Raw genomic sequence first — 22,479 nt, forward strand, 5'->3', positions numbered from 1 at the left:
ATAAAAATGGAGTTGTTCTTAGTAGATACTACAACACCTACTTTATTAGGTACAAGATGTATAATATATCCGCCTGGTCATGCAAAGTAGGGCATTCCTTTAGCTGTTCAACTAATTTCTCACAGTCCAAATCACCATGAGCATCCTTGGGTAAATGCAGAACAGTCTCTAGCTCCTATTAATCAAAGACAAACATCAAATGACCAGAAGTCAAAAGAGCCTGAACATGAAAAGGTGATGTGTAGTTTATTAGCCATAGCTGATCCCCAGAGAACATGAGGGGCACATACATGTAATTAAATATTAAATTACAGAAGTTTTTCTGTTCTTTCCTGCAGCTTTGCAGTTTATTTTATTCAAGGAGGACTTATGCAAATCTGGAAGGTTCACTTTGTACTTTTTGTACTTTCAGGTTTTTGTACTTTTTGTACTTTTAGGTTGGGATATACTTGGGAAGTTTCAGAGCCACAAAAAGAAAAGTAAAATGAATTAAAAACAAACAAAAAGTCAAACAAATTAAAAACAGATGAATAGATAGAGCAGTAAACACAAAATTCCTAGTATAGGAGAAATGCATTTTGACCATGACTTGTTCGTCTTCTTCAGTGCCACCATTTTTCATACAAACATTTGGAAAAAATAATACCTTGCCTATCTGAACAGGATATTGTTTATTCTTATGTTTACATGAGAGACTGCAACTGCTGGTGATAGAAAAGGCCAGTTCAGCCTTGATCTTTTTTTTTATGTGGGGTTTCTGTTTGTCTTTGCCACCCTTCCTCCAGAATAGAAATGAACACTGTGGTTACATTTGAAGCTTTGCTGTTCAAATTGTTAATATTCATACAAAGAAATGACTGAAATCCTGTTGCTTAGTGTAGTAAGACACAACCAGAATAAGCCCATTGTATCAATGGGATTTGTGGAGGAGTTGACACATCACATCAAATATCCAGTGACTCAGTGGGCCGATTCTGTTTGTGATTTATTATGCTTAGCAACAGGATATCAGCCATTATATCCAAAGGCCAGTATATACTTCTGCTTCTGCTAGAAGAATTAAGACAGGTAATCCCCCTTTTCTACTGCAGCCCCTCATTTGTATCCTAAAAATCTGCTCCAGAAGGCAAAGAAACCAGAGCATATTTTTGCTACATGAAAGACTGGAAAGATGAGGGAAGGGAGAAAGTCCTGATTCCACTGTTGAAAGCAGAAGAAGCCAGTGGAGGTATGCCAGATTGTACCTGTTTGTAGATATAACTGATTTTAATGGGGTTTTTTTTGGGGGGGGGGTCTCTTCTTTTATTTGATGTTAATACTTGTTGAATTTCTTATGTATTTTTATTGTGTTTTATGATGATTGCAAACCATTTTAAGTACCACCTTGTAGTGGAAAAGTGTGGTAGAAATGCCATAAATAAAAGCAATACTTCACTGGATCCTGGCAACAACTGGAACTTGTAAAGCATGACAAATAAAAATGAAAGGTAATAAATTGTGCCTGCATCCTGATTAGTTTTGGCTTTTACAGTGGGGTCTTGACTTGAGAACTTAATCCATATTGGAAGGCGGTTCTCAAGTCAAAAAGTCTGTAAGTCAAGTCTCCATTGACCTACAGTGCATTGAAAACCGATTAATCCCGTAACAGGCCATTTTTGTTCCATTTTGGGTTTTTTTTTTTGGTCTGTAAGTCAAATCTCAGTCTGCAAGTCAAACCTAAATTTTGCGGCCAGAGAAGTCTGTAACTCAAAAAGTCTGTAAGTCAAGCCGTCTGTAAGTCAAGGCTCCACTGTACTGGTTTCTTCCCACTTAAAACAGCTTCTGTTTTTTTCTGAGAATAGTGATATGATCACACATTATTTTTCAATATATCATTGTAACAGAAGGAAAACAAACTTTGTTTAAGGCAAACTTTGTTTTCCTCACTGTATCACACTGTTAAATTGGTAAGTCTGTGTGCTTGGTATCATTCACCAGGAGGAAGAGTCCAAGACAGAGCATGGAGAAGTTCCTTTTTTTGGACTACAACACCCCCCAAGAAACATCTGGCCAGACAGGGAGGTGCCTTAATCCAAAAGAGAATTTCCATGACCTGTTCCTGGCCTCAGAGCAGATAATGCAAAAACCACAGTGAAGATAAGCAGAGCCTGCTCTGATTCTGGAACTCTACAAACACTGCCTTAAGCAAACTGGAACTAAGACAAGGTTGAAACCACAGGTGCTTAAGCTGCAGGTGATTAGGGCTGGATATAGCAATGCAACTTGTAAGCTTTACAAGGTCTTTCAGAAACATTCTTAATTCCCTCCCCAAGCCACTTTTCATTTTTAAAATGTGTGCTGCAGAACGTTTAGCTCATTCTCACAGCTAGATGCTGTCCCACAAAGTCTGTGGCACTTCTGACGATTACCAAAATATCTAGATCCCCAACTCTTGCTATGATTAAGTAATAAGTGTCATTAACTCTATGGATAACTAGGTGAGGCTGCAGTCACACCTGCAAAATGTTTCTGAGTTACTCCTCATGAATTTTGAGCCTTTTAAAGGTTCAGATAATGCAAGGCCATTACCAATTATTTCGTTCCCCCCTCTGAGCTACCTCCGCATCAAATCCAGCCCACTGGGAGGCTACTATTATATTTTTTCCACATTTCATCATACAGTACAACCGACATTCCATTGTGTACTCCAAATCTGATTAATTTCCTATGCATCTAGTTTGCGGTCCCACCTCCCTCATCTGATGTCATTCAACTTCCCTAATTATTTTTATTAATTTTCAAAGGGGAATGTCAGTGTGTTGGTATACTTCTGTCAAATATGGAACATGACTGCCACTTCAGTACGCTGTGGGTTCTCCTCCATAGAGGGTAATGAGGCACAGAAATAGTAAGAAATGGCCCAGATCAGTACATGGCCAGAAAAAAAAATTAAGGGAAGGGGGCAGAGAGAGACACAAGAAAAGGAAGGGGATATATCCCGCTCAAGGGGTGTAGATAAACGTACCACATTTAATTCATCCCCCAAAAAGCAGAATGATTAAAAAACATATGAACCACTATCACAGGATATACGCCATGTTGCCACAACGTTGTGACTATACAGGAAGCAGAAGATGTGAGAAAGAAGGGGGGCATTTCTCTAATGTGACTGCGACCTGAACCAACAATATCAGTCTTTCTTTAGAAAGAGCCACACACACATGGACCTTGTAATCTGTAAGCCAGCGGGTTCCCAACCCTGGCTTCCCATATGTTCTTGAACTAAAACTCCCAGAAAACTTCACCACTAACCACGCAGGCCAGAATTTCTGGGAGTTGCAGTTCAAGAATATCTGGGGATCCAAGGTGGGGAACGATCGCTGTAAGCAGACAGCAGGCCCCATTGTAGTGCCCAATAATTTTCAAACTGGAGAGAATCTTAAGGATTTGTCTGCCACTGAGATTTGAAGGAAAACACAAAATGGAGATGGAAAGGGAAGAAAGTACAATGGTGTCTTGAGCCAAAAGAAAAAGAGAAGAGTAGCAAAAACGAAAAAGAGAAGGGTAGCAAAAAAGCAAAAACGGAAGAGCTTCAAAAGCACTGAAGCCGGCTTCAGTGCTTTTGAAGTCCTTTCCGATGTCTGTTTTCGCTCATTTTTAAGTGTCTTACAATGTTTGGAACCTGTTTTAAATGCTTGCAATCGTTAGCCCACCTCCTGAACCCTATGCAAACTTAATTTGGTGTTGTTCTGAGTCGTCGTTAATTTTTGGTGATTTTTTAAATTCTCCATTGAAAGCCTTTGAATGGACCATTCAAAGGCTTTCAGTGGAGAATTTAAAAAATCACCAAAAATTAACAACGACTCAGAACAACACCAAATTAAGTTTGCATAGGGTTCAGGAGGTGGGCTAACGATTACAAGCATTTAAAACAGGTTTCTAACAGTTTAAGACACTTTTACAGGAGCGAAAAAGGGACATCGTTAAGTGAAATTCCCCCATAGAGAACATCGTTAAACGATGGGGGAAATTCCTCAAAGAAACCCATCGCTGTGTGAATTCATCGTTGTATGAAGCAATCGTTGTGCGAGGCACCACTGTACGGAGTAGAAAAATTCTAATTCACTAACTATTCTCATTTTGTAGAATCAAACTGAAATATGTTGTTACTGAACGCAACTTAATACCTTTCAGTTACTTTTTTTCTTCCAAAGCCAACATTTTCAAGCAAAAATAAATCACGATGTTTTCCAAATGTAAACACTGGAGCAGCTTTACCTTGTCCATCACAGCACGTGGAGTGTCTACAAGGTTCAGAGATTTCCGGTGAGTATTTAAAACCTTTGTAGGTAAAGACATTGAAACATCTGGAATGAAAACATATCAGGCTATTCTGAGTATACGGAACTGCGATTGTAAAAATTCAAAGTCTTCCAGAAATTAAATTACAAATGAAATTAAGGGTATAGTCATACAGTATTAGCAAACAGGTATAATGCAACACCCCTTTCTCCCCTTTCTAGGAAGAACTGTTTACAGAGAAGCAATTTAAAAAGCCAAAAATAGGAGGCAGAGTAAACATCATGCATCACCCCTTTCCCTAAATATGCTGCAATCACATTTTCTCCTGAAGAAAGAAGCAGATGAAGTCATCAGGGCTTGCTTACACATATTTTTGTCTAACACATTGTTAGGCCCTTAGGAAAGGAAACCAGTTTCCTCTGGCCTGAAATCAGAATATATGTGTTCAGATCCAGGAAAAAAGATGGTATAATAAAGACTTTGATATGTCAGCATTATTTCATGTGCTACTGGACAAAACAGTAAGCATTGTTTCTATATATTTCATGTCCAAACCATTTCAACATTTACACCAACTATATTAACACACAATAATAAATTATAATATTATACTATTTTAACACCATATCCAGGACTCAGAAGAAGCCTGGGTAAGATCTGGGTCACACAACTCCTTATTTCTTCAGGGACTTGGCAACACTGAGTTTCACCTCCTCAAAATTTAGGCTTGTTGCGTCACTCAGCCTTGGGAGAACACTTTATAAAAACTGGGCAGCTTTAAAATAAGCTAATCTCACCCACTAAAGCCAATCTATCAAGTCAACTAGGATTTATTATACATTATAGTTTTTGATCTTGAGAACAACTTGAGTTTCAGGGTTTCAATCAACATTTCTTGATGCATTTCATTTTATCCACTCCTTTGTTCCTCCTCCTTCAACTTTACCAGCATGCTTCTGATTTACAAGTTTTCTGGATTTGTATTTATTTCAACTGGCATAATGTTAGATGCTTATTACCAACAACTTTGGAATACAAAACATTCTGGAAGAAAATCGCCAAATTTGTACATGATGTCATATCATTCACTTTCTTTTTGTGACAAGAATCTTATTATTCAAAGGCTACATTGGGCTAAAGGGTTATGACATAATAGCAGTGGAATAGTTATGAGCAGTGGCAATTAGTGTGGGCTACTTTTTCTTTGCAACAAAAGAGTCTGACATGTGCAGGCATTCCATCTGGGGAAAGGAAAAAGGTTAAAATGCTGTAGACAGAAACTTACTTGGAACTTCCAATCCCTTTGTCTTGGCCATGATGGACAGTATTTCTCTAGTGGAATGAGCAGCACTGAATACGGTGGATGAACCCTTGGTTTTTGATACAGGAGGTAAATGTGACTTAAGAGCAGTGCTCTGCAACAGATTATTTATGTACTGGTCCAGTTCATCCTGGCTTTCTGTCAAGACATACACAAACCAAAGCAGTTTGGGACAGAGACAGCTACTATCCTTCCTTCCAAATCTCACAGCCTTTGAGTATTAGAAAAATACAAACAATGCAAATATGAAATTATAGTCAAAGTCTCAGACTTTCAATTATCTTTTATAAAACTACAACTTCCAAAAACCCCACCCAGCCAACATGTCCAGTGGCTATGCTATGTCAGGGATACTTGGAACTATAGTGAAAACAATACCAACACTTGCCCCAATGTCTACGAAGTGCTGTGTTAAAATGATGTTTTAGCCAAGGATGATAAATGTGTGGCCCTCCAGATGCCGTTGGACATCAACTCCTGCCAGCGGTAGTTAGCCCAGTTGATGGTGAGGAAGGATCAGGTGTCACAGAAGAGGAACCTCTGGAAGGTCACACATTTTTCATCTCTCTATATTAGTGAGACCACAGAAAGGCATTTTACTTAGTAAGAAGGGACACATTTCACATTTATGAAGATATTCCATGGGTAAACTGAATGATGTGGCACTACCTTTGTCACAAAAGTCTCCATAATAGTCTAGTTCATAGCCACTTTCTGGGCTAGAATAACCTTCACTGCCATCATCGAACAGCCTTCCATTACAATCAGGATCCAGAAAACTGAGGTTTGTGTAGAACGAAGTGGTCAGAAAGTCTGAAAATTTGCCCAACTTCACTCTGAAGAAAAATAAACGGGAGAATAAAAATAAGACAATCACGTTGTTTTCTACATGTAAATTAATCTTTTAATAACAATAACTAAAACATTTATTAGACTTCTATGATCGATGATCACTAGACAGGAAAAAGGGATTTTGGCAGTTACAGTGGTTTCACAAATTCATAAAGAACAGGTCTACTAACCATGACAGAAAAATGGTCTTCACATTAAGGTAAACTATTTTTAATTCCTATTGCCGGTAATAATCACATTCTTCTTGTCAAGTCTTTGGAGTCGTATGACTGGAAACTTGAGCACAGAACACTGGATATGTGTAAGGAAGGCCACAGAGATATTGCCACAAGACCACTGGCCACCCTTGTTCAGTGCTGCTGACTAAATATTCTTTACACCAGGACCTGAGGGTGAGCCTGTCTTACTGTCCAGATAGTGCTGGCCTACAGCTTCCTGGCTAGGCTGACTAAAAGTGATGGGCATTGTAATCTGACAACATTGGGGAGACACAGCTGCCTACCCTGTTATACATTCACCACCAGCAGTTTTCTGAGTTTTCGGACACCACTGTTTCCAAAGCCTACCAGGGCATGCCAGGAACTGAAATTTCTGCTACAACTTCTGCACTCAAAATCGAATACAAAATAAATTATTATTGGAAAGTCTAAAACTCATACAATTTAGTAACCAGAACCCTACTGATATTTCCATAAGATTCACATAACTTGCTATGACTATTTGTAGCTAGGTGATGAAATGCTGGCCCACATCTTGGCTTGCACAATCAGTTGTATGACCAGGCTGAGCAACTGAGACATGTCCTGGCACCTCAACAATTAGATGCAGCAATTTTACACAAACTTCACACTTTTACACAAACAATAGGGTTCTGACCAGTAGTAAGAATACAAAGAATCTCTGGTTACAGACAATTAAGCCTGTTAAGAACACAACAGAGAAGCAGCTAAATCTCATGAAACATTAGGTTGGGGTGGTCAAACTGCAATCCCCACAGCTTTTTTGGTGACCTCCCTGCCCCTGCCAAAATTTCCCAAGGGGCAATAATTTACATTTTAAATAGGCTGCAGGGCCTCTTTCAGGTTTAACACCCCCAAATACCCCATTATAGGATCTTTCTCTTTTTTCCTTTGCATTCTTTGGAGATCAATAAAATGGAGGCTATCAGGGACCATAAAATGGCTGCTGCACTCACTGAGGTTATCCACCCCTGCATCAGATGGAACAGAGAAGGTCTTGAAATGTGTTCCTCAAGCAGAGAAAGAGGAACAGCTTCAAATGAAAACAGAGATACTGGAATCTTACCTGGCCCCTCCGAAGTATCCATCCCCAAGTTTTCTTATAGTGGCAAGAATGGCTGGATCGACATCAGACCCATCATCCACTCAAAAAGGAAATAAAACAGATGTGAATATGGGCAATAATGTTATTTAACCAATTCATTTTAAAAAATACTTAGGATGTTCTATATGAAATGATACATTGCTATTGTTTTTTTCATGTTAAAAGAACCAGCTCCACCTAAAACAAAGCATTGGTGGGTTTAAATTTATTCTGCATAAGCAGGATGAAGATGGAGAAAAAATTAAAACAAACTAACTGCAAGCATTTTTACTTTGCAGCAATCTCACAACACTTCTTTTATTTGGAGTTGAATGAAATTTATGAGCAAGCATGCATTGTTATTAGATAGCTAGCATAAAAAATCCTGCACATTATGCACCGCATTTCCATTTTCAGTACTGCTGCAAACATCTTCACTTATTAAATCTATTTATTTTGATTTTAGGCTATAGAGCAGTATGCAAAATAAAATAAAATAAACAGAAATAATAAGTAAAAACAGACAAAAACATGGTCAAAGACTTTAATGTTTTTTTAATGTGAGCTTCTGTGGACAAGTCCACTTCATCAGACATTTCCATTTCTGTTTTCCTTCTGACTTGGTGTCATCCTCACAAAAAACAAGGTAAGAGAACAGAACTCTCAGTTAGATGCAGTGGCTGCTGTTAGGGTCAAACTAAACTTAAAAGGGATTACATATTTTCCCACTCCTAACAGGATGAGATTTTCTCCTAGCTGTTTGTCTGAGCAATCAGATTTGTGAATTAGGCAATCAGTCTTACAAACTAGGCCCGATAGCCTTAGTTAGGCAATTGCAAAACACAGTAAACTAATTTGCAAGACAAATAGGACATACACTTTTCATCACCCAACTGCTTCTAAATGTGGACTGAGAACCTCACCTAGTCTGACCTTTGGTCCACTGCATTCTAGAGGAATGTTTCAGAGGACGGTGTTACGCAATGAATACAAGCCTTGTGTGTCCTTAGTTTTATCATGTCTACTTAACCCTCAGTCAACAGCCAAACACACTCACAACACTGGGTGGGAGTCATAAAACCTTGTTCCATATTGGTCTTCCATAACTCTCCATGAAGAGATGTGATTATGTGGTATTTTACAGTCCTTCCCCCCAGGACATAAAGAGAAGTGAGAACAATAGTTTCAGAAAGTAGTACCTTCATAACTGCTATCAGGGGCAACTGTCCTATCTCATTGACACAATGCCGGTAAATCATAGTAACCTTGTTGTAACCATTTTGTCTGTTGTACTCAAGCAGCTGTGAAACGGGGTGGTTGTGCACAGACTGCTCAGAAAAGCACGAGCAATGGTTGCAAAGTCTCTTAGATTTAATATTACTGCTGCCAGTGCATGATGACTATATGTTTATGCTAGCATAACTATTACAATTGCATTCAAGTTTAACAACATGTAACAGAATGTTTATATTTTATAAAGCATGCACTGCTATTATATGCACTGCTTAACGATTCCTATACATTGTGCACAGATGTTACATCTGCAGTACTGCTGAAAATATCTTCACTTATTACATCAATTTAATTGCACATCTGTCTATCTGTCTTCTGTCTGCCACCTAAGACCCCACATACCATTGATATAGGTCTTTATACTCTACTTTGTTAGGTGTCATTGATCCTAATGACTTATGAGAAACTACATTGTTTTACTGGAAAACAGATGGTACTTTTGATCCTGTTACTAAATAGGTACATAAAATTGCCCCATAATTCTCTGCATATGAAAGTTTCAGATTGCCCCTTTCATAACAAAAACTGTCTAAATTCAAGGTTAACACAAAGTAACATTTATAGTCTAACATATTTACAAAAACAGGAATTTATTTCATTATCCCTCTGCTTTTGAATCCAATAAGAAATGTAGCATAAAAATAGAAATGCTGTTCTCATAAATTGCATGAATGCAGAGATATTGGATTTTGCTGCAGTGATTAAGACAGAGGTGAACATTTTCCAGCTTTTTTGGACACAGCTCCCAGAATCACAGTGGCCATGCTGGCAGCTAAATTCTGAGAGTTGTCCAAATAAAGCAGCCCTTTTCATTTCTTGTTTCAGGTAAATATTTTACTGACCAAGCATTGTATTGGTGATTGGGAAAGTGAGCGTTGGTCTTCCTGTCATCCTCCAGCAGGAGGTAAGATAGGCCAATTCCGTCCTTAGCATCTCCACAACCATGCGATTGTCTAAAGCCAAGTAAAAGTGATGCTGATCCGTAAACTGAAAAGAAGAACAAATTGCAAATAAATGTTGTAAGTTTTCTTTCCCAACAGAAGCTCTGACCCTGTGTTCTTGAAATATATGGTCTGAGTAAGACCATCATAACTTTCACCAACTTGTGCTCCACTTGTGACCACTTCTAGACAGAGAAAACACAGCAGTGACACTTATTCATGCTTTGTTAACATCCTTTTTTCTCCTACTGTTATATATACTTTAAACGGGACTCCCTTTAAGATACTGTAGTTCCATTAGTATAGTTACTAGAAACTACATTTATGTAATACTCTCCACCAGGAGGCTTTCTTGACACCAACTGCTGTGTTTTCAGTGCCAGATGAAGACCTTTTTATTACCTTTTAAAATTAGCTTTAAGTGTATTTTTAACATAATGATTTCACTCCAATTTAGTGCTCTCCTCCCAGCACTATGCTGTATCTGTTTCTGGCAACCTTATTCCTTGTTTTTACATAAAACACTTGTGAGGCTTCTACCTTAAAAGAGGTACCTAAATATCTTACATTAATTGAATAACAACCTCTTATATTAAATGCTCCGGGACACTTTGCCGCAAATGTTAATACATCTGGGTGGCTTTTTTGTTGTTGTTTTTTTTGTGATATTGAATAGCAGAGAGGCTCACTTTGCCAGATTCCATCCATCACCACTGCCCAAAAACAAAACAAACAAAAAGAACCCAAGGATAATAACTTGGACTGGGGTTTCTCCTGATTGGGCATTCATATTCTAGAGTCTGTCTGCAATGAAGAGGAGGAAGATATTTGTACAGGTTCTTCCTCATGCTGATTCAGCACCACCAGCATGGAATGAATATGTAAAACCAGACACCGTGCTGGATCACCTGCTGGATTTATAAAGTCCAGTTAAACATAATTCGATGTTGCTTGCTTATTAAAGGAAAAACATTGTACGGATGAATTCTAATGACTCAAGTTCCTGCAAACCTGAAGCTGAGGACATTGTAACATATCCATTATGCACTTACAGTGCTAAAAAGGTAAAGGTAAAGGCTCCCCTTGACAATTTTTTGTCCAGTCGTGTCCGACTCTAGGGGGCGGCGCTCATCCCGCTCTTCAAGCCATGGAGCCAGCGTTTGTCCAAAGACAATCTTTCCGTGGTCACATGGCCAGTGTGATTTAGACACGGAACGCTGTTTACCTTCCCACCGAGATGGTACCTATTTATCTACTCGCATTTGCATGCTTTCGAACCGCTAGGTTGGCGGGAGCTGGGACAAGCGACGGGTGCTCACTCCGTCGTGTGGATTCGATCTTACGACTGCTTGGTCTTCTGACCCTGCAGCACAGGCTTCTGTGGTTTAGCCCACAGCGCCACCACATCCCTACAGTGATAATGACTGTATAATAATTATGGTTATTCTTATAAGACAAATATCACCTGTTTGAAATAAAGAGGCCCCAGATGCCATGGAAATGAATTAAAGATTTCCATAATATCAGCTGGTTGCAAGTTGGTTCTTTGTCACGGCACATAGCAAATAAGTGGTTAGATAAGTGGTTGCGTGGTAATTTGTGATAGCTTTAGCTGGAACTAGATTTTCATACATTTTCAGTAATGTGTTCAGGCTTTGCTAAGGGCCTGTTTTTATGTCTCTTGCTTTCAGCACTGGAATAATTAACAAATACTCAACATTATTAACCCCTGTGTACAATCTTGGCCTCTCTCGTTAGAAAGGCTACCCTTCTGTTAGCAGGAAACATGGTACTTTATCAATATTCCTGTTTTATTATTATTCAGCTCTGTGAATAGCTAAAATTGAGTACAAATTTTGATCAGCTTGCACTACATAAAGTCAAGAAATGACAGAGGAAAAAGCAGAAAATAAGCAATTTTACTCTTGATATTACAAGCTCACCTGTGGAGTAAAAGTAAATATTTGATTTCTTATTACATATAGTTTGGATGTTCCCAGGACGCCAATATGTCTGTAAGGTCTCCCACTGAGTTTCATGTTCCTGTTGCGTCCTAGTGAAACAGAACAACACAGGTAACATTCTGCGCTTATAACAAATTATGTCAGAAAAATCACTGAACTGTGATCAATAACCAGTAACCAGCTACTTTTGTGTGATTTTTATAGATCGTTATGCATTATGGCTTTGACTGGATTTTTAGTACTACTTGTGTTTTCCATTTTTGTGTTTTCCATTTTTAAAAATTTTGTATATTTATTGATCTTTGCCTTATTATTGCCTATCATGGATGTAAGGTGCCTCCTTATTCATTGTCCGTAGTTTTTAAATGTCTTCTTTTAATGATGTTAACTACCGGTGCATACTCATTGTTTTCAACTTTATATAGTTGTAAGCTGCCTGTTCCGGCCGGGAAAAAAAGTAAAAAACAAAACCCAACACTACACAGGAAGCCCCATCAGAACATGATGGGCTGAAAGAAAAAAATAACAAAAAATAAACAGCACAGGAAGCTGCATTGTAACGCAATGGGGATGAAAGAAAAAAAAATACCAAAAATAAACAGCACAGGATGGGGCTGAAAGAAATAATAATACTAAAAAAAATAAACAGCACAGCCAGCCCCATCGGAACGCGATGGGGCTGAAAAAATAAAATAAAAAAACACACACAAAGTAAATCCCATCAGAAGGTGATGGGGCTGAAAAAAAACACACACCAAACAACATCACAGCACAGAAACATAACCCCCCAGCCCAAACCCACTCTGCAAAACCCTGTAAATGTACTCACCCAGAAGCAGAAAGCAGCACCAGGCAGTCCGAAGCCTCTCTGCGAATGCACACACTCTAAAGAGCTACAAAGAAGCAGCCTCTTCGCCGACCAACGGTGAGTACTCTAATTTGAATTCCCTGCCTTTTTTCCCTGCCTCTTTTCTATTTACAACTCGAAGCTCCGGCCGCAATTCGAAGCAAAATTTTGCGGCCGGAGCTGGTCACAACTTGAAATGGTCGTATGTTGAGGCACCACTGTACTTCCTTATACATGAAATCACAACTGCTTTTGAGCAGTTCATGAAATTTACTTACAGGAATAATGTCAAAGGATGTCAACATTGCTTTAAAAAGAAGGGAAAAGTGAAGGGCCACATAGGGGAAGCAAATAAGGTTTTTAAAGTTGAAGAAGCCAATAAGGTACTACAATACCTACCAAGCTTGGCATATAGATTGCTCAGGATCCGGGCTGGCTGCACTCTGGTAGGATTAATGTCAGCAATGCTCTGAACATTGATTCCATGATGTCTCAAGAGTTTTTTAATTTCATTTGTCTCTGCTAGGACATTTACTGCACAAGATGGGGAAGGAGGGAATAGAGTTTATCTTTCAGTATACAACATTATATGCAATCATCTTCTGGGAGACAAAAATGGATTTGCTGGACAAGAATTTAATGGGTTGTATTCAATGCCAGTGTGGCGTAGTGGACAGTGTGGTGTAGTGGGACTAGGACTTAAGACATTGGTTCAAATCTCTTATATGACATGGAAATTTACTAGGATGTGGCAATGAGTAAATAGCTCCTTGAAGATCTCACATATGTGAGGGTCACCATAGGTTGGAAGGAACTTAATCACATATGAAAACAATTTTATGGTATGTATTCAAAGCTAGTCTGGTGGGAAAAGTACAACTGATAGGATTTCCTTCCCAGCAGGTTCCTTGACCTCAACCCATGCACAAGGAAGATAGCACAGATTGCTATCTCTCCCTTCTTTAAGGTAACAGAGCACTGTAACACCAGACACCTCAGGTTCAGAAGATTTATCTCCATTTCTAATATTAGCAGAAGCAAAAACATTGCACAACAGTGGTCACCAACCTTGAACTACAACATCAGGCTTAAAAGCAGTTGAAAATCTTCTGTTCAAGGGATCAATTTCACCAGGTGCCAAAAACCCCTGAGAAGGGAAGTAGATTAAAATCAAGATAGATTTAAGTGGCCAAACCCTGCTTCTTGTTGAATAGCAAGCAGAGGGAAATTAATGGGGGTTTAGGCAGACACAGTTGGCTTTGATAACGGATGCCCATCCACTAAGAAATCAAATCTTCCACATAAATAGGAGTTAAGATACAGGAGGCAATGTGCAGTCCCTGTGGCCTGCTGGATATGCCTAAAATGTTTTATAACAAAAATGGCAAATTACAATTAGCTGTTTAACAGCCATTTAAGTGCCTCTATCCCAATGCTGAAATAGTTTTTTTAAAAAAAATGTACATATCAACTGGACTTTTCTGTGCTATCTTGGGACCCCCAAAAGCCTTAACCTTCTTGATAGCCTTTGAGTTGCTAATCAATCCCCTTCTCCCAGGCTTCTGGGGACATGAACGGCAATTTTTATCATGATGTCAGGGGAGTAGCTAAACCTTGGTAGCTGTCCAGATGGCTAGATGGGGCTCACCAACAGAAGGATAAAAACAACCCAGCAGTGTGTCCAGCTCTTAGTTAGGACATACCCAAATAAAGTGGTAAAAAGACTCTCTTTAGCTGTGTAAAAGATAGAATTACCTCTGCTAAGAGGGCACTCAGAATGTATAATGATTGACCCCAGAGATGAGGAAGCTTTCCAGCTGGGACACGGTCCACTGTGTGAGGATTCTCATATTCTTCATTCACCTCAAAAACAAAATAAATACTTTGAATTGGTTTGTGGATCCTTGTGGATTACTTCATACTCTTAATTTGAAAATTGAGTAACTAAATGTCTGAACTGACTCCACTGGAAGTCATTGGCCAAAATCTTCTTGCAAAATCTTACACCATACCAGTAGGATGATATCATCATCCCATGACACAACATTTAAATTAATTGAAAGCCAACTATCACCAGTTCAGGTTCTGAGGCTCCCTAGAGCTCCCATTTGCTCTGGGGAAGCCTTTGAAAACTTCAGCACAGGAGGGGCCCTTAACAGCCAAAAATCACTGCCATGTCACTGTCACTAGGATCAGGACCACTGGTGGTGATCCAGTGGCATGTCTGGGCTCTAAAAGGCTCCCACCACCACCATCTTGAGGCTCCCAAAGGCTTCCTCTGGATAAAAGGGAACCCTGGGGAGCTTCAGAACCTTGAAAGTGAGGGGATGGGGGATTAGAGAGCTGATTTTAATTAATTTAAATTAAACATTCCCATCGTGGGATGAAAATGTCATCTTGCTTGCATGGCATAAGTTATACCAAGAGGTTTCTGGCCATTGAGTTGGGGGTGATGCATGAATAGGCTGCTGAAGATCAAACTTCACAGACAAAACTTTAGTAGATCATGCAAATTGTCACTTGACAATACAATATTCTAGATCTTGGAAGCTTCCAGTTGCAATACCATCTCCAACAGACAACAAAGCTACAAACATAACAGATTATGACCACAATGCAGGTGCCAAGCTTGCAGATGCCCAATAAATAAAATCCCAAAATACTCTATCTCTTTTACAAGGTTTCAAGCAATGATGAAATAGTTTATCAGGCTGGGGTTCAAGCAATGCACTTAACCCACATGTTTATTAGTCTTTAGCAGAAGATACAACAAGGTAGTGTGTACTTTACTCATACCTCTGCCCCATTTCCCTATAACACAGAAATGAGACAGCCAGTCACTAAAAGAAAGCCTGCCTGAAGAGAAAGGCCTTTGCCTGCTTGGGGAAGAACAGCAAAGATGGGGCCAGTCTGGCTTCCCATGGGAGGGAGTTCCAGAGTCAGGGAGCAGCAACAGAGAAGGCCCTCTCCTGTGTTCTCACAAAGCACACATGTGAGGCTCATGCAGAGTCTTTTAGATAGCTTGGACGGAAGCAGCTTTTATAAGTCAGAAAGAGCAGGGTTCTAACAGACATGTGGTAGCCTTCCCCTCTCTAGGGTCCTGTCCACAAACAGGGTGATAGCTTTTCAAAACTTAATCAATTTTTTTAAAAAATTAAAAATAAAATAAAAAATAAATACAGCATACTGTCAATATAAATAGACCAAAGCTGCTAAAGTTAGAAAGCACTGTTTGATAAAATATGTTATTTCATCCTAAAGGAAAGGCTAGGTGGTGAAATTCAGTTTGATTTGAACAGAACTGATATTCTTTATCCAGTGGTTCCCAATCTTGGGTCCCCAGATGTTCTTGGACTACAACTCCCAGAAATCATGGCCAGCACCACTAGAGGTGAAAGCTTCTGAGAGTTTTAGTCCAAGAACATCTGGGGACCCAAGGCTGGAAACGTTATTCCGAAAGGTTGCAAACATTTTTCTCCATTAATTTATTTGTGAGTAGATTTTGTTGAATTATAAAGAAGTATGTCAATTTAAATGAGAAAGCCATTTCCAATACTTTCCTTGACAAATCGGTTAGCTCTATGGTTTTAGAAGACTTCTAATAAAAAGAAATGGCGCTGGAATGAGATATATACTGTACTCAAGCACAAATTGTTCTTTTAAATAGCCTAACAGAATTATTAGGCAATTATATTTTAATACTAAAAGCCAGAAATCACAAGTGACAAATACAATACTTGCATTAAACCAGGGAAGCTTAAAAAAGCAGAACACATTTACAGGTGAGGCATACATTTTACAATCTGTTCTTGTTCCATGCCATGAAGTTGCTGCTGTATTTTTCTGTATTACCTTATCTGATGGAACAGCATACAATTCTGGCATCAAAAGAATCCCATTCTTTTTTCTAATGAGTATCCCCTCCAAGGCTTCTCTGTACTCTTGCACCTGGAAAACACAAGGAGGACTTAAAATAAAATGTTGCTCTGTAAAAGAAACAAGAGAGAAATATTTATGCAAGGAAGAAATACTACCCCTTAAGTAGCAAGCGAATGCTTCTTTGTTTAACATTTTTTTCAGAATCCTATCTCATTGTGTGAGCACCTAACAGCAAGAAACAGGTTGTTGGCTCTCTTTTGTACCCCATAGTCCTCTGCAATGGGACATGCAACTGGTTGCTGATCAGGCACAAGACTGGCAAACATTAAATTAGAAAAACTGCACCAGTAACATGTGCAGTATTTTGCTGTAGGACTCTGGATACTGCCTGGCAAAGAAAGTTAATCAAGATCCATAAAAGCACAATAATACTTAAAAGAACAATGCACCAGATGCTTCACCCAAAACAATTACACTGAAGGAAGCTTAGGGCATCATTCTACTGAACACCGAGGTGGCAGAATGGATGATGTCACTGAAAAGTTACAGGCAGGAGTCAACATTTTGAATGATGTGCAGGGCAAAAAACAAAAAAACACCACTCACTATAAGCAGCAGGCAGAGATCAGAACGAGGAACTTGCTGCCTCATGTGCTGGCTGTCCTTTTCTGGACAGAAAAGCACTCCTTCCATATGTTAGACTTAAAGCACAGATGGGGAACATGTGCCCCTTCAAATGCTACTGGACTGCAGCTCCCATCAGGCCTAGGCAACACAGCCAACAGTGAGAGAGGTTAGGAGCAGCAATTCACCAGTCTCTGGAGGACAACACATTTCTCACCCCTGGCTTAGAGATTGCAGTGCTGTTTCATGGGACTTCGTCCCCCAACGCCTCCCCCAAATATTTCATACAGGGTGCTTTAGAATAGAGTAGGCTGTGTGAAGGGAATATGTCCACACCTCGTAATGTTCGTGTCAAAGCATTTACTGATTAATAGGCCAAAGCAATATAGTAGTATGGCTCTGTCCTTTTACACAATTGGTGTTACAGTTGCTACTGCAGTAGGAGCTTGCTGGAAGGGAAGAGATGCTGCATTACACTGGGTGCCCAGCCTGGAAAGGCCACTTTTTTGGATTACAATGTCCAGAACCTCCCAGCTAGCATGACTAGTGCTATAGTCAAAAAACACTAACTATGTGAAAAGGAACTCTTCCACATTCCGTCTGGTCAGCCTAAGCCCAGTATTGTGCCTACTAAGTCTAGAAATAAATTCCTAAGTAAATTCCTTTAAGAGTGCAATCCTACACTCAATTCATCTGGAAGAAAGCCTGAACAGAATTAATGGAACTTATTTTTAAGCAGCATTGTAGTGTAAATATACAAGGTCAAGAATACCTCCACTGGAGGCACAGAGCTATAAATGGAGTAAAGATCAGCAATGTATTATAGTTTATTTATTTCTCCTTACTTTTATTATTTCCCTTACCTGAATTCTGTCCCCATTGAACACACCATCAATTAGGAAATATGTCCAGAATACAGGCCACTCACATTCTATGTTCTCAAATAACTTGAGTTCAGCAGGATCATAGTGCAATCTATTTGGATCCTAGAAATAAAGTTGTCTGTTAAATACTATATTATTCCTCTTATTCTGTCATGCTCATCATTCATGTATTCTGCCCATTTTTCAAGGAAGTGCAATTTAGCATAGATAATATTCCCACCATCATTTTGTTGTCCTCCTTCTAGCTTTCTAAAGACAACACAAGTTATACCTGAAGTCAATGCTAACATAATTTATTGAGGGGGAAATGACTCTAAACACAGCATCCTGGTGTCACATGGTTAAGGGGCCAGGTGCACATCGTCTAACTTGCCTCTAAGATCCTGAATTCTGTTGAAGCTAGGTTGCTATACCACCTTGGAGAAGAACAAAGCCAGCACAAGACTGGATTGCCTATTTTAAATGTTTACTGCTTTATTTTGATCTTGCTTTGGCATCTGTCTATATCATTTCACTCAAACAATGCATTTATTTCTCTGATTTCATTCTGTCTATATTTTGTTTAGGACATTTCACAATGAACTCTGTGTTTTTATGATGCTGAATATTGGTGTTTGATGGTTATTGTGTGCTGCAAGGGAAAAATAAAATTAAACGAAATATTATTTGGGAAATGATAACATTTTCTTGGTTTCAGACCTCTCTTGGTGTTTTATAGCCATCTCGAAGGAAACGACAGCAACCATACCGTCCCTGTAAAGATGAATAAATAAATAAATTTTAGGAGCATAAGCATAATTTTACATAATCTTAATAAGACAGAATAATCTTTCATCTTTCCTTAGGTTACTGAAGTGCCTGAATGCATTGCTAACTCAGAAACTGAATCCAATATTTATTTATAAGTCAAAATTAAACTCTTACTTGCAGTTTGGTGATAATTTCATTTTTTGTTGCATTAACAACATTCATATCCTCTACGGCAAAGGCTGGATAAGAAATGATAGACAAAAGTCCAGCATCAATCTCTTTTGATGTAGATGCCCTTGGTAACATGGAATACAAAATAGACTGGGAAGAACACAAATAAGCACCAATGAAAAACAAGGGAAAAGTAAAAGACAATTAATTTCATCCCAAATATTTTATCTGATTTAGAAAGAGTATCCTGTTCATATTTAAAATAAGACTTACTCAGACTATTCCCCCATACCTTAATTCACAAAGGGGCTGTTTACATCTTATATACCCATTGGCACTAGTAGCTCGGTTAGGTTTTCCAAAAGGAAGGCACTTCGTTACAGTTCCTTCCAGATATCTCACTGAAAGAAGACACAGGCTTACCTGACAATGTTCAACTTCATCTGGAAGGACATGAATCACTGATTTATGTCCTCCGCCAGCTCCAAAGAGGTCCAGCTCATCAATTGCTTCCAGTGCAGCCTTCAGAAACATACATGTGTTATTATTTTTTGATGAGCTTTGCTTTGAAAGAAAGAAATGCAAGTAAACTCTGAGCTGCTATTTTTCTCAGTGGAATGTTTAACACTTTTTCTTTCTTTACATCAGAATGCTGCACAATTTAAATTTATGGATGCATATGAAATATAAGTAAAATTAAAAACAAATAAAATGTTAACAAAATTAAATTATTTTTGACCAGAAGAGGGTTACTTCAATAGCATTATCTCGACCATTTGCCAGATCTTCTTTAGTACATGTGGTGGGGCATAAATTGCCTGTTCAAAAGTGTTGCACTGATTCAATTTTTCAACAGTCACAGAAAATTTGTCCTGTATCCAAATATCCCCAGTTCATGGGTTATTCTTGATCTTATTTTGCTTCAAAGTCTATTAAGTGACCTTCAAATAGTCCAGATAGAGTCTTCTCCTGGTGGGAAACTTTCATAGCTCTGGATCCTTTATTCAAATTTCTTGCTTAAAATACAAACTACTGATTAATTTCCAAGAGCTTTTCCCCCAATATTAAACATGCAATCAAGAACAGAAAGAAATCTTTGGTGACAATTTTCAACCAGCACACATGTAGTATTTGAATTGACTGTTTAACAGGGTCTATCTGAAATTACCAGGTAGAAATATAAAAGTTATTTCCCCTTCTCTTTTTTTGCATTTAAATATTCTAACTTCCAGCTACAATGATGAGAAGTCCATAAGGAAGAACTACATGTACATTTATTCACCCAGATATATATTGGACATTGGGCACTGAGCAAACTTTTCAGTGCATGCTTTAAATCTTGTATACTTTATCATCATCATCATAGAACTGCAGAGCTAGAAGAGACCCTATGGATTATTGAGTCCAGCCCATGTCAAGGAGGCAGAGTAGCAAATTGAACTATCCAGAATGCTACAGGATGCATTTGAAAGCACCTTGAAATATGTAGCAGACCTTCCATTTGTTGCAGTAGCTTTCGACTCAACACTGAACTCGAACTTGTATCACAATTTAACACTTTGAAGGCAGATATAAGCTCTGGTGACCTCAGTGGAACATATATGACACATTGTATGGAATTACAACAATTAAGGGTAACAAATATACAGTGGTGCCCCGCTTGACGCTTACCCCGCATGACGTCAAAATCGCTTTATGATGAGTTTTTTGCAATCGCTATTGAGATTGCAAAATGATGGTTCCAATGGGGTTTTTTTACTTGACGTCGATTAGGAGCCTGCTTCGGAAACCGTTTGTTCACTAAATGATGATTTTTCCAGCTCTACAAAATGGCTTCCCTTCATAAAATGGCTTCCCTCCCTTTGCAAAATGGCTGCCTTCCAGACCCCTGCTTCAGAAGACAGCCATTTTAAACAGCTGATTGGCAGTTCTCTATGGGCAATCTTCCCTGGATGATGAGGTATTTCCCCATTGGAACGCATTGACTGGTTTTCAATGCATTCCAATGGTGTTTTTCCACTTGACGACAATTTTGCTTAACAACAATTCCCTGGAACGGATTATCGTCGTCAAGCGGGGCACCACTGTATTATGATTTGTTTTCAATCTACATAAAGAAACCATTAAAAATGCTCACTTTTGCCATTCCCACAGAGCTTGCATTCAGTTCAGGGATACCTTGATTGGTCTTATCTCCACGTTCCCACATTCCATAATCCTGAAACAAACGAAAAAAGGAAATCAAAGCATTAGAACTGAGTTTTCTTCTTTAATAAATATACTTCATAGGATTCATTTCTTCATTTTTATTCTTGATAGTCATGAGGATAAAGATAAAATTTATCCAAGAAAGCTTATATAAACAAAATACTGTATTTTTTTCCATCTATAAGATGCTACTTTTTCCTAAAATCATTACCCTAAAAATTGAGGGGCATCTTTTACACAGAAGTAAGCTGAGATAGCTGAGAAAAGAACAAAACGGCACATACCTTGCCTCTGTAAACAGGCTTCCTTCAGCCATGAGGCTTAGTTTCCTACAGTCAGGAGACTTAGCTTCCTCCAATCACAAGCCTTATGGAACTGACATCAGCTGACCCTGAACAAACCAACTGGAACACACCTCCTTGGAGGTGGAGCCTGTAGGCTCAAGATTCAACAGAGAGAAAATGTCCAATGTTCTGAGCTCATAGGCTGAATCCTCAAAGCTAAGTTTTCTTAATTTGGGGGTTAGAAAATTGGGGGGTGTCTTATAAATGGAAAAATATGATATAAAATAAAACCCAAATGTTGTTTTTTATTGTGTGGCTGTAGATTCAAGATATGATTAATGAAGTTAAAATAGGATAAATAAATAAATTCACATAATCTTGAAGATACTTACAGCAACTTTGTAGGCAGCCTCTATATAAAACACTAGATTCTGTATGAAGGAAACTTCATCGAGGGTGAATATAATACGTAATCCTAATTAAGAATAAACCATCATTAGGCTGTATTACATAAATTCTAATGATACAAGAATACAAACAGTTCATTTCTGGACTAATTTGAACATGTATATAGTCTTAGATCAATACTGCAGTGAGAAAATTATCAAGAAAACCTTTGGAATAACCAGGAGGCAGCTGGATAGCATATATATTCTTGGGGATGTATTATTAGTCTAATTTAATAGACTGTTGAAGTAGATATTCTATTACTTTTCACTCTGCTTTCACCAGTATAAATTTATACAGCTTGGAAATGGGGATGAGCACCACCCCCTAGAGTTGAACACGACTGGACAAAAATTGTCAAGGGGAACCTTTACCTTTACCTTTAAATCTATTTCTAAATTTTAAAAAAC

At 38.6% G+C, this 22,479-nt stretch overlaps 1 protein-coding gene across 3 annotated transcripts in view; it reads right to left on the minus strand.

Annotated features, from left to right (window-relative positions):
* Window positions 1-22,479, minus strand: part of PHKA2 (phosphorylase kinase regulatory subunit alpha 2) — a 70,323-nt gene that overhangs the window by 30,420 nt on the left and 17,424 nt on the right. For all 3 annotated transcript variants that reach the window (XM_072994328.2, XM_072994327.2, XM_072994324.2), the window contains exons 6-22: window positions 22,015-22,097; window positions 21,268-21,348; window positions 19,554-19,652; window positions 19,134-19,280; window positions 18,909-18,962; window positions 18,189-18,311; window positions 16,675-16,770; window positions 14,578-14,685; window positions 13,891-13,969; window positions 13,222-13,356; window positions 11,955-12,064; window positions 9,913-10,057; window positions 7,760-7,838; window positions 6,272-6,438; window positions 5,567-5,740; window positions 4,258-4,346; window positions 42-175 (exon numbers count right to left, since the gene is read on the minus strand). In XM_072994328.2, coding sequence (XP_072850429.2) covers window positions 42-175; window positions 4,258-4,346; window positions 5,567-5,740; window positions 6,272-6,438; window positions 7,760-7,838; window positions 9,913-10,057; window positions 11,955-12,064; window positions 13,222-13,356; window positions 13,891-13,969; window positions 14,578-14,685; window positions 16,675-16,770; window positions 18,189-18,311; window positions 18,909-18,962; window positions 19,134-19,280; window positions 19,554-19,652; window positions 21,268-21,348; window positions 22,015-22,097 — 1,903 coding nt within the window. The remainder of the gene's footprint in view (window positions 1-41; window positions 176-4,257; window positions 4,347-5,566; window positions 5,741-6,271; window positions 6,439-7,759; window positions 7,839-9,912; window positions 10,058-11,954; window positions 12,065-13,221; window positions 13,357-13,890; window positions 13,970-14,577; window positions 14,686-16,674; window positions 16,771-18,188; window positions 18,312-18,908; window positions 18,963-19,133; window positions 19,281-19,553; window positions 19,653-21,267; window positions 21,349-22,014; window positions 22,098-22,479) is intronic.

This window comes from Pogona vitticeps, chromosome 3 (assembly GCF_051106095.1).
Source record: "Pogona vitticeps strain Pit_001003342236 chromosome 3, PviZW2.1, whole genome shotgun sequence".
Lineage (NCBI taxonomy): Eukaryota > Metazoa > Chordata > Lepidosauria > Squamata > Agamidae > Pogona > Pogona vitticeps.